The 15,107-nt window shown below is 31.3% G+C and overlaps 2 protein-coding genes across 2 annotated transcripts; both read right to left on the bottom strand.

Annotated features, from left to right (window-relative positions):
- Positions 1-927: 927 nt before the first annotated feature.
- Positions 928-8,280, bottom strand: LOC117931611 (tubulin-folding cofactor A). The gene is made up of 4 exons (XM_034852596.1): positions 8,178-8,280; positions 7,333-7,490; positions 5,250-5,336; positions 928-1,305 (listed from the first exon to the last, which is right to left on the bottom strand). The coding sequence occupies exons 2-4, from the start codon at positions 7,483-7,485 to the stop codon at positions 1,204-1,206; spliced, it is 342 nt and encodes a 113-aa protein (XP_034708487.1). The 5' UTR covers positions 7,486-7,490; positions 8,178-8,280; the 3' UTR covers positions 928-1,203.
- A 2,108-nt stretch (positions 8,281-10,388) lies between these two features.
- Positions 10,389-11,686, bottom strand: LOC117931945 (keratin, type II cytoskeletal 1-like). The gene is made up of 2 exons (XM_034853013.1): positions 11,614-11,686; positions 10,389-10,726 (listed from the first exon to the last, which is right to left on the bottom strand). Exons 1-2 carry the CDS (start codon positions 11,684-11,686, stop codon positions 10,389-10,391), a joined length of 411 nt encoding a protein of 136 aa, XP_034708904.1.
- Positions 11,687-15,107: the final 3,421 nt, after the last annotated feature.

Genomic DNA, 15,107 nt, shown 5'->3' with positions numbered 1-15,107 from the left:
TTACAAGTCAATTTTCTTGAAAGCTTTTATTGTTGATATTTGATTACATAATATATATATCATACTCTAACACTACATTTCCTTTTCCTATTCCTTACTGTTTTTGACCGATCAAACCAATTTTCTTAAAAGCTTAATTGTTAACTAATTTTCTTAAATGTTGATGTTGTTAGGATTTGAATACACAATCTACATCATGCTCTAATAAAAGCACTTTTGACAAATAAGATGGGTGGCAAATCTAACTATTAATATCAAGGGGAGCAAAAAGTGAATAAAATGTATATGGAGCCTAGTGGTAACAAGGGGATTTTGACACATTCACATGAAAGGGTTTGAATCCCTTTATGCAAAATTAAATTCAAGGGGGCATGCTCTGGGCATTCATTGGATCCACCCCTATATTAGAAACACCTTCATAAAGAATCAACTAGTGTTTAAATATAACCAAAAATAAATAATTAAAACATGCATTTGAAAGTATTTTGAACAATGTATTCCATAGTAAACAATGCTTTTTAGATTAACAATGGCCCAATGCTAATTAATTTTTGTATGAAAATGCTTACAAACTTTAAAAATGGTTCATTTTGGAAAACAACAAATTAAGCCTTGTTTGATTGGATTTTGAGGAGCCACAAGTTTTTCTTAAGCTCGATAAAAGCTTCTATGCCTGTTTCATCTTTTAAAAATTCTAACTTTGAACCAACTTCAATTTTCATGTTTAATAAAACTTTTACATTATTGATATCGTCTTCTAAAAGTTGTGATTTTGACTTCAACTTTAACTTTAAAACCTTCATGAAAGAAAATGAATGAATCACGGTCGAATACTTCCATAACATTGCATACCCATACCAAAATGGCATTTCTATGAAGGACCCTCCTCTTTGAAGATCTTCATTTTTTCTTTGAAACAAACCCAAATGATAAACAACCTGCTTCTTAGACGAAAAATTAACAGCAGAGTGTTGCACCTATGAAAGATATGCTGGTGAAACTACCAAGTCTATGTTTCATATAACTTTCAGACAAGCAAATACAAGGCAGATAAATGTTTTTTTAGAAGCAACATCCGAAAAACCCCATCAGAAAAGCATCACATGCCCCCTGGTGTGACAGGAAAAGCACACCCTACAAATTCCAGTACCATGAACAGATAACTAACCCCCTTCCTTGACACTGCTCACTAGGGCTTGAATATTACCCCTCTGTTGTTTGAAAAAAATTATCAACCTCTGCTATGGTGCTTCGAGCATCCTCGATTTCTGGGCCCTCTTTCTGGTTTGACTCCTCCAACTCAGCCTGAAATCAAGCATTTTGTTTAGCAAAATGTGTTTCATTAAACTTGGCTTTAGCTCTATTAATTGAACAACTATTTTATATTGGCATGGCATTCATTCTAGCATCCAAAAAGTGTTTATGCAACATGATTCATAACATCTAGGCAGAGGCCTAGTGGGGATTAGGAAACAACACAAGGATGATCATTCTATCATGTTTCAAATAGTACTTATATCAATTTTCTTTTTCTTCCATATCAATTAAATGGCCCAATTTCGTTTTCATTAACAATCGGACAGTGTTGATTCAGGGAGGGCTGTTACATATTTGCACTCCAGCTTTGCTAATTCTATTCTTCTTCTCCTGTTCTATTTTTGAATAATGTCCCTCTTTCTCACTATATCTGCACATCCCATCACCTTCCTTGCAGAACTCTTAGCCTAAAGGGTATTTGAATGTCATCCTGAATCATCTTCAGTACCAAAGTGGAGTTTGTCAGGCTTTAACCTTTCTATACAGTAAAACCATGATCCTAAGAATAATGTACAATGCCTACATGAGAATGGACAACATTGAGGAGACACCTGTTTATGCTTGATATGTGGAGATAGATTCCAGCCAGTAGTCTAAAACACCTTCGGAGCTTGAGCTAAGTGGTGCAAAGAGAACCTAGAGGGTAAGCATGACAAGCTTGGGGTATTCAAGCTCCCCGCATGACTGTTCAAGGATGAAAGAATGCATAGGAATGCAGTCACTTGGAAACACACTAACACGTGGCAAGAAACCCAAACATCCTAACTAGAGGGATTGGGTCTTAAACCATGGTTGAAGCAAGAATATAAAAGACACCCCTCATCAACCAAAAGAGCCAAGTGACCAGAAGGCTGCATGATGTAGGACAACCCTAGGATGGTTGCCTACACTCAAGGGTAGGTGGGCTAGGGTTTTACTTTTAGGGTGTAAGGAGAGGAATAAAGAATAAATTTGATGGTAGAGAAAATTATAAGATAAGAAATAGAGAGAAAGAAGACAGAATGAAGAAAAGATGGAAAACCTTAGAGTCTCACTAAGGCCTTCTAGGAGTCTCACCTAGAAGAAAATCACTGAAGTCTAACCATTGAGGGTTGCAATCTTGCAATGAAAGAAAGTATAATATTATTCATCAAATTCATTTCTTTGATTTACATTGATTAGCCTATTTATAGGCTTCTCTAAGAAATCCAAAGTCTACTAGGACTCTAATAACCTATTATGATTCTAATTCTAATTATAACATCCAAAGTCTATCAGAACTCTAATAACCTATCATGACTCAAATTCTAATTATATTATAACTCAACTAGCTAATCCTAATTAGACTCCAATAAATATTAATCCTAATTTAATTCCAAATAATATTAATCCTACTTTAATTACAACTAATACTAATTCCCTTTCTTGATATATATCTTGAAGATTCATCCTCATCACTGCAAGTTTCAATAATTTTCCTTCTCCTTTTCCTTTTTTGACTTTGAACATTAGAGGGGTCACACTGGTGCCTCTACCAATGTATTGTTTGTCAAGTATTCATAAGATATGGACTGTCTACCTATGCACAGAACTCAGACCACATGCCATCACTTACAGACGTGACATATATGACTTTTGACAAATTAAGGGCTATGATCAAAGGAATATTGGTTTTTATTCAACTACCCAGTCAAGTTGCCCTCTCATCAACAAATATAGTTCTTTTCAGCCCAACCTCTCAATGCTACACTCAGTATACTGAAATACCCAAACGCTTAGCTTTATCACCAGCCAAACTCATCACACTATTGTCAGAACAGAGGAGCTAAGTGGAAAGTAGGATATTGATACAAGCACAAAGAAGCATAAGGGATAGCGGTTAACTTGAGGAAGTAAAAAATGGTGGATGAGAATGGTAGAACACTGTTGATTTTTCATTATCAGAAACAATCCAAGAATGGGTTTGTTTTCCAAGCCATCTCAACCATTGAATTAGTCCAAGCAGAGTCAGCTAAATAGGGAAAAAAAATCAAGTTGAGTCAAAATCATAATTTCTTGTGCCCAAAGATGCCAATGCAAACTGCAAAACTGGGGTAGAATGATGCAGAACATGATAATTTGAGACATTATTTATAATTAAAATATTATAGTTTATATGGGGTTCAGTTTATGTAGAAATAAAATGAAGAGTCAATATTAGTATATTTTTGTTTTATCAAATTTTATTATGTAGCACACTACTGTAACAGTGAACTTCATGCAACCACAACAATAAATTACTAGGATTATATATACAATACATTCTAGCTTCTTACATTTCTAGCTTGATTTAGGGTAGGGATCATCCTTAAATAAACAAGACCTTTATGTATTTCAGATACTCTTATTTTTGGCTTCTTACATTTGAGATTCACCTGTGCCTTAAGTTGGGATGGAGGCAAGACCACTTTTGTTGGTTGCTAACCCTGCATCACTCACCCCTGCTAGGATGTATCTTATCAATTACCCTGGTTATGTTACTAAGTTTCACCTCAACCTCTAATCTTAACCACAATTTATATATAAAGGGACAATGAACAATTCATAATGGACTCAATAGAGGACCTTGTAACACAATACCCCTGCTGGAATATGTCAAATTTCAAAATCTTACTTGAGCCCAACTTAGAGCCTGTTCGGAGCACTTTCAGAAAACACTTAAAAAATCAGATGTTTGGCAAAAATTTAAAAAGTACTTTTTAAAAACTTAAAAAATCACTTGCAATACTTCCTAGAGAAGCACTTGATAGGTGATTCTCCCAAAAATGCTTCTAAAGAAAACACTTCAACTAAAAGCACTTTAAATAAAAATGTACTTGTAGTTGCAGTTATGCAGTTACAGCTCAATCAGGGAGGATAGGATACAGCTGACAATGGAAAACAAAACTGAATGTCATTTCCCTCTAGTTTCTGACTGCCAAAACCATGCAGTTTTGCATATACCAAACAATCGAATTTCAGGTACCTAGTTGTGGGGCCGAACAAACTATGATCAAAGTTCCAAGCAATTCAACCACCCAAACTGTCAGCTGAACCATTCTTCAGTTCAGATACAGCCGGGGAACCATTCTATGTTAAAACCACTGTAATTTGGTTTTGGTACATGCATTCAAACCAACAACCATTTAGCTGAGTCATATGCCCATACACACCCATATACAAAATAAACTCCCCCACCACCACCACCCCCACCAAAAAAAAGGAAAGTGGCATGCACATCCAAAAAGGTGAATCTCTTAACATAAAAATAATGCATTGACTTAATCAATCATAATAGAATCTCTCTCTCTCTCTCTCTCTCTCTCACCCCAACATTTCCCCACAATGCATTGACTTAATCATAATAGATTCTATGATATTGTCCTCAACAAATTTAAGGATCTTTTAGGAGCATAAAAAAAAGGGTAAATTTCAAACAGTTGCAAAGAGAGAATAAAGTATCAGTTGGCTTAGTTAATAATATATAGTTACTATTTGTCCTTGATAAGCCTAACATGGTAGAGAAAAATCATATTTACTTTGAGGTAACATGGTAGAGGAATCGTACTTACTATTTGAGGTGACTTGGCAGAAAGGAATCATCTCACTAAGTGGACACCAATGTTACCTCAAACAACATGGTAGAGGAATCGTACTTACTATTGGCTTAATCAATGAATATGCAGGTATCATGTTGACACAAAAAAAAAAAAGGGGGATGTTTAACATTTGACTTTTATACTTTATTTTGGATAAATCATTTATCATGCATCAGCCTATAGACCAATACAGTAGAACTGCCAGAACTTTGCCTGGTCCTTTCTACAGATTCGGCGAATAATTTGGTTTTGAAAACATCAACCATGACCTTAAGTATATTAGCCCATTGACTATGAAATTCAGCATCTAAAGAATCTATATAAAATTTATCATACCAAAGTTCCTTTTAGATCAGCTAGTGAGGCCTCCAGGCGCTTGCGACAATCAGGAATCATCATCCTTGATTCAGCCAGCACATTTTCCTGCCCAAATGATCAAGAAGATAAAGGGGGTTTTGATGTGAAAAAACAGGATACTACAAAATATATCACAAAATAAAAATTGATTTCTGCTTCTTCACTTCAATTAGTAATGGTGTATTGTATCAAAATCAAATTTAAATCACATTGCAGGGAAAAAGCCATACAAAAAATAATACACAGGGTTGCATTTTGCCAACTAAGGCAATGAAGCATCCAAGGAAATTTTCTGGATATTAATAGGTGCCACTACAGTGACATAATAAGATTTAAAGCTTGGACCAGGCTCATCATACATAAGTCCCTCATTAGCCAAAAAAATGGTACAAGGAAATGCGTGGGGAATTTATTACCAAGTAAACATTTGCATGCAGCAGTAAGATGCATTCTTAAAACTACCAAGTAAACATTTGCATGCAGCAGTAAGATGCATTCTTAAAACTACCAAGTAAACATTTGCATGCAGCAGTAAGATGCATTCTTAAAACTTTTCATGTTAAACACAACATGAAGAGTAAACATCCTGTTCCATTTCTTTTGGCAAGATACACAACAAACAGTATACTTGAAAAGCCTAGAAGAAACCACTTCTTTAACATTTAAAAGTGGAGAGAAACAAGAGTTTCATGGTAAAGCCCAGAGATCTCAACAACTTAAAGTGCTTGAAACATGCTCATACCCGATTTTCACAATCAAATGACCTGAAATTATTGGAACAATACATCTTAAAGGAACGATTTTTCTAATGGTGATGACTAAAAAAACAAAGCTCCTAAAAGCAGCACTGGTTCTGTGTGATCCTTCAGTTCTGCCATCAATTTCATAGTTTATACAAAGGTCTGATTTTGCAAATCAAAAAAAAATCCAAACTTTAATTAGGTCAAGAGAAAGTGATTACTTATTAGTTGGACCATGAACAGACATCACATATTACAGAATCAGCTGGTTTATTATGATGAAAAAAAAAACACACACAATTGGCTACATGTAACAGAAGAAAGGGATAACAAGGTTGAACCATTTTTTTGCATCAGGCACCAAGATGACAATATGTGTCTAAAGGTAAAATAAAACTTCTGAATAATCGGTTGCCAGGAAATTAAGAGTTAGGTAAATAGAACACAAGGTGGATAAGTTCATATGTGGTTGAGGAAATCATAATTATCCTACTAGTCCTAAAAACATTGAAAGAATAACTCACATTTTAATGGATTAAATTGGAACTTCTGGTACTTATAACAAATTTCTAAATAAATATGGTTGATGAGAAGGGAAGCAAAAAAGGTAAACTGAAACTAGATGATTCAACAAGTAATAAATTTAAAACCAGGAAGCTAATAATGAAAAGCCTATCTAATCTATGATCAACTTACCACTAATAGGAATAGATAGGACATACATATTCAAACAGACATGTTAACTAACAACTATAGATCATATACCACATAATAAATGACAAAATGCAACATGAATAAGAATGACAGTAACAAGGCAACAATTAATCATGCTAAAAAATTCAATATTATAAATATTTGAACCACCAATAAAACCAAGAAAACTTCAAGATTCTATTAGGCACAGAAACTGCTTTTCTCAACTTCTTAGAACATTTAAGCTATATTTGGTTCCAAGAAAATTTGAAGGAAAATGCAATAAAAAGAAAATCAAAAGGAAAACTAGAAGGAAAGAAAGAGAGAAGGAAAACGAAAAATAAATTTAAAGTCAATAAATTATTTTTATATATTACTTCAAACTTATGTCACTTATTTTGACTCTTCAATATAAAGATTAAATAATTTGAAAATGCATAAATTTCTAACTAGTTTTAATTATATTTGATTTTCTTTGGTATTTTCTACCGGACAATCAAACATGAGAAAATAATTTTCCTTAGTATTTTTTTCTTTACTTAATACTTTCCAGGAACCAAACATAACCTTAAGATATATAACACCAAGTTCATGATGCTATTTGGAAAATGAGAAGGACCTGGGCATACCTGTTGTTTAAGGTCATAAGGGTCAGCTCCCTTCTCCTTCATATCCGCAGTTTTTGCAGCTTCTCTTTCAACCTCTTTCTCATAGGAATGGAACTCCTTAATGATGCGTTTGCATGTACTTGTCTTGATCTTCAAATTTCTAATGGTTGCCATAATACCTACCAAAAAATAAAGACTTGCCCCTCGTTTAGATACTATTAAGCCCATGAAAGGAAGGCAATCAGTATTTTACCCCACATTCTTGAATTATGTGCCTCTGATAAAATTTCAGCAAGAAATTTACAAATAGAGTACCACAATCCGAAAATCCCCAAATTAAAAATAAAAATAAAATAAAATTGAGAATGCAAGGAATTTGCATGTCAAAAACCTCAGAAAAATAATAATAATAATAATAATCCCAAACAACCCCATTATTGTTTAGCTGTAACCAAGGGTTTAGATGAGAAAAAGAGAGGTGATGGAGCCCTTCCAAGTCCTGGGTCAGTAAAGCCTTGCCTTGGATTTTCTGGGTGGTTTTTTTCCTTTTTTTTGTTAATGTACCCAAATTCTTATGGATACAAGTCAGTTTCTACCCTTATCACAAGTCAGTTTTTGTTAAAGAACGCTTCTTTGGTGTAAATCATCAAAAATTTTAGCTGGGTTTTCCATCAAACACCTTGAGCACATCATCCGACACTAAACAAAACCCGGAAACCACAAAGATCAATATACACTCTTAACAATGAAGTAAATTCAGAAATGTCTGATTCAGAAGAAAAACAACTACAATCCCGAGAAACCGAACTCAGAAGATCAAGCATTTTATTGATCTACAACGTTGAGAAGGAGAGAGATTAGCGTACCTGTACGTATACCTGAAAGAGAGCAAGAGTGGCGCCTGGTCGAGGACCCTGAGCAGCCTAATCCACGGATTATATCGCAGTCCAACCGAAGGGCCCGTAAATCCTCCTATCCAAACACCACTTTAAGTATTTTCACTTTTTTTTTTTGGCATCATTAATTATTAATTCAGAAAATTATTGTGAGCTTATTTTTTTAGTTATGAAAATATAAATATAAACAAAATATCAAATATTAGTGAAATTTTATTAACATTTTATTAAATTTAAAATTAATGAGACAACTGTAAACCCTCCATTTTGTCCTACTACTAGCACATGTCCATGTTCGTTTCATACTTTACAATAATTCCCTAACAATCCATTAGGCACTACCTTAGGCCCGCTTTTGCACCTTGGGCTCATTTAGATGCATTTGGCCCATTAGGTACACTCTCAGGTCACTTACACGTTTCTAATCACCCTACATCACTTAGACACTTTTTAAACCTTCTAGGTCACTTAGCACATTTTTGATCACTTAAACACCTCCTTAGTTTAATTTCAACCTAATTCACCGTGACACTTTCCACTTAGACACTTTTTCACCTAGGTCACTTAGATGCTTTTTTGGGTTTAATTCCCTAAGATTAAATTCTTGATTGCTTGATTTTTGAGATTTGGTGAATATTTAACTTGATTTTGATTTTGATTTTGATTGCTTGAGATGAATTTTCGATATTTAATCCTGTCAATTTGATATTTTGTTTTTTTTTTAATTTAATTTATTATTGTGTTTTAGTTTAATATTTAGATTATTAATTATATGCATGTATTTATTTATTTTTCTTATTTTTATTCATTTATTCATCTACTTATTTATTTTCAGAAAATTGCATGTGATTAATGATCTTATCTTATTATTATTATCATTATTAGCATTATTATTATTATTATTATTATTATTATTATTATTATCATCATCATCATCATCATCATCATTATTTATTTATTTTATATTGTTTTTTATTTTTATTTTATTTTTTATTGTATTTATTTTATTTCTTTTTTTTAAATGTTTATTTTATTTATATTTATAAAAAGAAAAAAGAAAAAAATGGGGAACCGGTGGACTGCATGGAGAAGGAGAGAGAGAGGTTGGATTTTTGTTGAAAATTAAAGGGCTTTGATGGGCAAAGAGAGAAAGCATTGGAAAAGGAAGAGAGACAGATTACAAGAGAGGGATTGAAGGATTTTCCAAAGCAGAGAGACTACATGAAAATGGAGTTGTATGGGGGAATCTTAAGAAGGAAGTTTAAAAAAAAAATGGAGAAAAAAAACTAGAGATCATGGTTCAAAGTCGCGGTATCGATCATTGACTCGGAGGGGCCCGAAGCGTATTGGTCTCAGTGTATCTGTTTGGTATCGGGTGATACGTAAAATAAGCTAATTAGAAAATTCAAAAAATGATAAAAATATTATGTAAATCATCATAAAAATATATACAATTAAATAAGCTCAAAAAATTAATAAAATAAAATTGTCTCAAATTTAACATTATTTAAATAGTTATAAAAGTATCTGCTCAGAGTTATTTATGATAATGCTAATAAAAGAAAATTATTTTATTTCAAATATAATAACATTTTTACTAACAAACATACAATACAATAATCAATTCCATGTTGAATGACAAGGGGTTTCAAAATCATCATCATCAGTCTTACGACGAGTACACAAATTGGGGTGACAATTCCAGTAGTGAGGATATGGTTGAAAGAGTTGTTCATAACTCGAATACGTTGGTTGAGATGATTGGCTTGATGATCCATAATCAGGAAAATATGGTTTCGAAGGCTATTCGAGATCAACACCATATTGATAGTATCCAAAACCTCGATAAGCAATGCTACTGCTACTAGAAGATTGATTGTATCCATATGAATCACTACCTCATGTTCCAGTATTTGAATATCCCTCTGGATACATCATTGGAAATCAATCAAAATCATTTCTACTAAAAGTATTGGAAGAGCTATCACGGTCTCTAAAGTTGTGATATGATATATCATCTACCCCTTTGAAATACGACCTTGATCCTATACCCAAATTTTGTAAGTGCTCATCGATACGGTGATAATTTGATCTATGATAATCATGCCCACTAGAATAATCATCATCACTAGGAAATGTAGTTAGTCTTTCCAAATGCTTTCATTGTTCCCATATCCCTGTTCAATATCCATGATCTATATCTTGTGTGGCATAGTAATTTTCACCTCCTTGTGCCCATGACATGCTAGGATCTACTTGACTAATATAACCGCCCCCCGTGCTACCATCTCCTCCAGTACTCTTACCAGTGCCACCAACTCCTCTACTGCCCCCACTACTGCCACCACCCTGCCTACTGCCCCCATTGCCACCATCATCACTACTAGAACTTGAAGAAATTGTTTGAGGAGTCTTACCTTTACGACGAGAATCAACATCTCTTTCTTGTGTAGCATTACTTGTACGCCTACTAACTCTACAATTTGTGGCACTATCATCTTCATGAATTGTTTCTCTACCTTCTTCATTAGTGAGAAGACCTTTATCCAACCAATCCAAATTATCAGATGATAAAATAAGCTCATTTCCTTCTCGTATCCACTCATTTAATATATCATCATCATTAAAGATATGATTCAGATAAATTGGATTGTATAAATCTTCATTGTTTCGCTCTTGCATCAAATTCTTAACTCGAAGTTGCATAGTGTAGTGCACATAAATTAACTTATGCAACTTTTTCATTGCTAAACGATTGTGCAACTTTGTGTGAATCAATGACCATGTGCTCCAATTTCTTTCACAACCTGATGAAGAACAAGTTTGGCTTAAAATTTTAACAACAATCTTTTGTAGATGTGGACCTTCGTCGCCATAGTTGTTCCACCATTCAACTATAATAAAGAAAATGCATACTTATTAATCACTATGATATATTTAACAAAAAATGATAATAATTTCTTATTTGTAATAGATGTCAATGTATTGAGTACATGTAAGAGATTGATTATTTGCTTTATTTGTAAGTGCACTTCCAAATTCTCCTCTGTCATCAAAAAATAATTTCACCAATATCATTAACATTTTTTTTTTTGTTAATGCACATTACATATACAAAACGTATTATATAAAGGTCACAAACTATTATTCTACCTCGTTAATAGCTTTTGTTTGTCTATCCAAATCTGGCTCTAATCTCTTGATAACTCCTTTAATCCAACTTTAATTTTTGGATGGTTGGAGAAATGCTTTGAATATTGGAACATTGGATTTAAAAAATATGCTGGCATAAGTTAAACAATAATTAGTTTATAATAATTTGTACTTGAAAAAAATAATAAAAAATATATAAAGAATTTTTGTTTTACCTACAGCATGCAAATGTCTGTGCAATTGACCTTCCCACCTTCTATCAATGACTTCCCAATACTTTTCCCATTGCTGGTCAATGCCTTGATAGCCAATTTAGCTCTATCCATTGCTTCATAAATGATTGATAGTGTGGGCTTTTTATTTTGATAAACCAATTTCAATACTTTGATGAGAGGTTCCATGATGGTTTAAACTTCCCCTGCCTTATTCCAAAATCGATCAGTTAAGATAAGGTTGGATACCTTATCTCTTAGACTTTTTTTGCTCCTATCTTTATTGAATTCACACCACTAATTTGTTGTGCACATTCTCTTCAAATTAGCCTCATAACGTATAAGACTCTCAAGTGAAATGAATTCAATGGCAAAACGGGTTATTCCTAGCTTTAACAGATCTCTATCCTTGGTGAACATTTTCATCAAATTCACTACTTTCAAGCTATTATAAAAAAATCCTATGATCATCTTAGCTTGATCTAATTAATCTGCTTCATGTTCGCAATATCTTCAAGCATTAAATCAACACAATGTGCTGCACAAGGAGACCAAAACATATGCTTCCGCTTTTCCATCAACAACATACCGGCTGCTTTAAAACTTGCTTCATTATCAGTGACTACTTGAACAACATTTTCCTCACCAACCTCTTCTACAACTTTATCCATAAGGGAAAATATGTATTCTGTTGTCTTAGGTATGTTGGTAGTATCAACTGAAGAATGGTATATCATACTTCTATCACAATAAATCATGAAATTGATGATAGGCTTTCTAGTCCTAAAACTCCAACCATCACACATGATTGTGTACCCATATATAGGTCATTTAGCCTTCAATGTTGTTATATATACCTCAAGCTCTTGCACCTCCTCTTCCAAATATGTATTTCCAATTTGGTATCACGTGGGACCCTTGATGTCTGGACCTGCTTCTGCTATGGTATCAATCATTGATTGATAGTAAGACCCACTGCCAACTGCATTAAAGGGTATTGCATTAAAAAGAAAGAATTTAGAAATAACTTTACCCACTTTCTTCACGCATTCAATAGAAAACAAGTTTTTTTATTGATTTATGCTTTGATGGGAACATGTAGGGATCAATTCCTTTTGGAGGTATGCTAGCTCATTCTCTTACATTGAAGCTACGTGTTAGTCCGCGTTTAATCATAGCATTAGAAGGTTGTGACGAACTACCACCCTTCTAATGCTCTTGTCTACCTTCTTCAAAAATTCAACGGCTTTCTTTCATTGCTTGTTTCATTTGTCTTCTTTCAAAATCAGCCACAACAACTTCCTCAATTTCATCATCAAAATCATCCTCATCAATTTCATAGAAAATTTCTTTATTTAAGAAACTCAAAAGTCGTTCATTTTTTTTTCTTTAACTGTGTTTTTTCTTTTGAAGTATCAGACATATGTTGCCTAACACTACGTGACACTTCTACCAGTACACGTGGACATACTTCCACTTGTCTAGATATATGTGTGATGTGTTACTTTAATCTTGTTATACCATCATGTATGACTTTCTCACAATATTTACACTTCGTGGTTTTTCTACTACTACCAACAGGTTCTGCATGCTCCCAACTATGTATAAAAGGAAAACAACTTACTTTTCAAATTAAATATATATAAACACATCTATATAAGAATTATAATATTCAATTTTTCACTCACTTATATGTTTCATATTGCTACCATATAAAAATAAATTCTACTAAAAAAACAACAAACACGATCTCACCTAAGTTCACCATATTTTATTTTTCACTTATTTATATGTATTTTAATTAAAATAAATAATAGTTAAATAAATGAATTTTTTTTTATAAAAAAAAATCTTTTAAAAAAGTTTGTTTTGATAATAATTGATTTCCTATTGTAATTTAATTGTAGAATATTATAAAATAAAAAATCTACATGATATAATGAAGTAAAATTGATTCAAATAAAAATGTAATTTCTCTATATCATGTAAATGCATACCCTTCAATCCGTATTATTAAATCATTTATGATTATTTGAAAAACAAAATTAAATAATTATTAATTTTCTAATGTAATTTAATTTTGCAATATTATAAGATAAAAACATAAATTAGAAATACAATATCTATACCATATAAAGTTTACCATATAAATGTATTTTATATTTCTATACCATGTAAAAATAATTTAGTGAACCAATTTATTGTTTTGATAATTAATAATTTCCTATTGTAATTTAATTTTAGAATATTATAAAATAAAAAATCTACATGATATAATGAAGTAAAATTGATTCAAATATAAATGTAATTTTTCTATACTATGTAAATACATACCCTTCATTCCGTATTATTAAATCATTTATGATTATTTGAAAAAAAAATTGTTTTAAATCATTATTAATTTTCTAATGTAATTTAATTTTTCAATATTATAAGATAAAAACATAAATAAAAAATACAATATCTATACCATATAAAGTTTACCATATAAATGTATTTTATATTTCTATACCATACAAAATTAATTTAGTGAACCAATTTATTGTTTTGATAATTATTGATTTCCTATTGTAATTTAATTGTAGAATATTATAAAATAAAAAATCTACATGATATAATGAAGTAAAATTGATTCAAATATAAATGTAATTTTTCTATACTATGTAAATACATACCCTTCATTCTGTATTATTAAATCATTTATGATTATTTGAAGAAAAAAAATTGTTTTAAATAATTATTAATTTTCTAATGTAATTTAATTTTGCAATATTATAAGATAAAAACATAAATTAAAAATACAATATATGTACCATATAAATATATTTTATATTTCTATACCATACAAAAAGAATTTAGTGAACCAATTTAATATTATAAGATAAAAAATCATGTAATTTAATAAATTAAAAATATAATCTCTATATAAAATAAAAACATTACATATAAATATATTTAATATCATTATAATATTATCATTATGAATTCTCCAATTTCATATAAACATTATTTTCCAATTCTTCAATTTCTTTAAAAAAAAATCTAAACATTACTTTACACTGCATACATGAATTTCCTAATTTTACCAATTTAAATATATGTAAATCAATTTAATATTATAAAATAAAAAATTACATAATTTAATAAATTAAAAATATAATCTCAACATAATAAGGTAAATCAAATTTTAAATATATTTTTAATTGATTCAAATTATGTAATTTTTTTAATATAATCTCAAATTATGAATCAAATTAGTCAGCAAAATATAATTTACCAATTTATATAATTAGATTCAGTAAATTAAAAATATAATCTGGTGTGACTATGGCAGTGTGGGTATGTTGATTTAAATAAGGTAAATCAACATTTACCTTAAAAATATAATCTTTACTATGACAAGTGTTTTGATTTAAATAAGGTACAGTTAAAAATATAATCTTGACTGCAATGTAGCGTGTTTTGATTTAAAGTTAAAAATATAATGTTGACTGCAAGTTAGAATAAAGGTAAATTAAACTTTACCTTTATTAGT

The sequence above is a fragment of the Vitis riparia genome, chromosome 15 (genome assembly GCF_004353265.1).
Source record: "Vitis riparia cultivar Riparia Gloire de Montpellier isolate 1030 chromosome 15, EGFV_Vit.rip_1.0, whole genome shotgun sequence".
Lineage (NCBI taxonomy): Eukaryota > Viridiplantae > Streptophyta > Magnoliopsida > Vitales > Vitaceae > Vitis > Vitis riparia.
Note: the sequence above shows the minus strand (reverse complement) of the source record. Positions and strands in the feature narration are given on the sequence as shown.

Coding starts and splice junctions, on each gene's coding strand:
- LOC117931611 (XM_034852596.1), bottom strand. CDS start 7,485: ATGGCAACCATTAGAAATTTGAAGATCAAGACAAGTACATGCAAACGC. Junction 5,337..7,332: donor CTTATGACCTTAAACAACAG/GTATGCCCAGGT, acceptor TCATTTGGGCAG/GAAAATGTGCTGGCTGAATC. Junction 1,306..5,249: donor CTGATCTAAAAGGAACTTTG/GTATGATAAATT, acceptor GCTTGATTTCAG/GCTGAGTTGGAGGAGTCAAA.
- LOC117931945 (XM_034853013.1), bottom strand. CDS start 11,686: ATGGATAGAGCTAAATTGGCTATCAAGGCATTGACCAGCAATGGGAAA. Junction 10,727..11,613: donor TGGGAAGTCATTGATAGAAG/GTGGGAAGGTCA, acceptor CTAATGAAGAAG/GTAGAGAAACAATTCATGAA.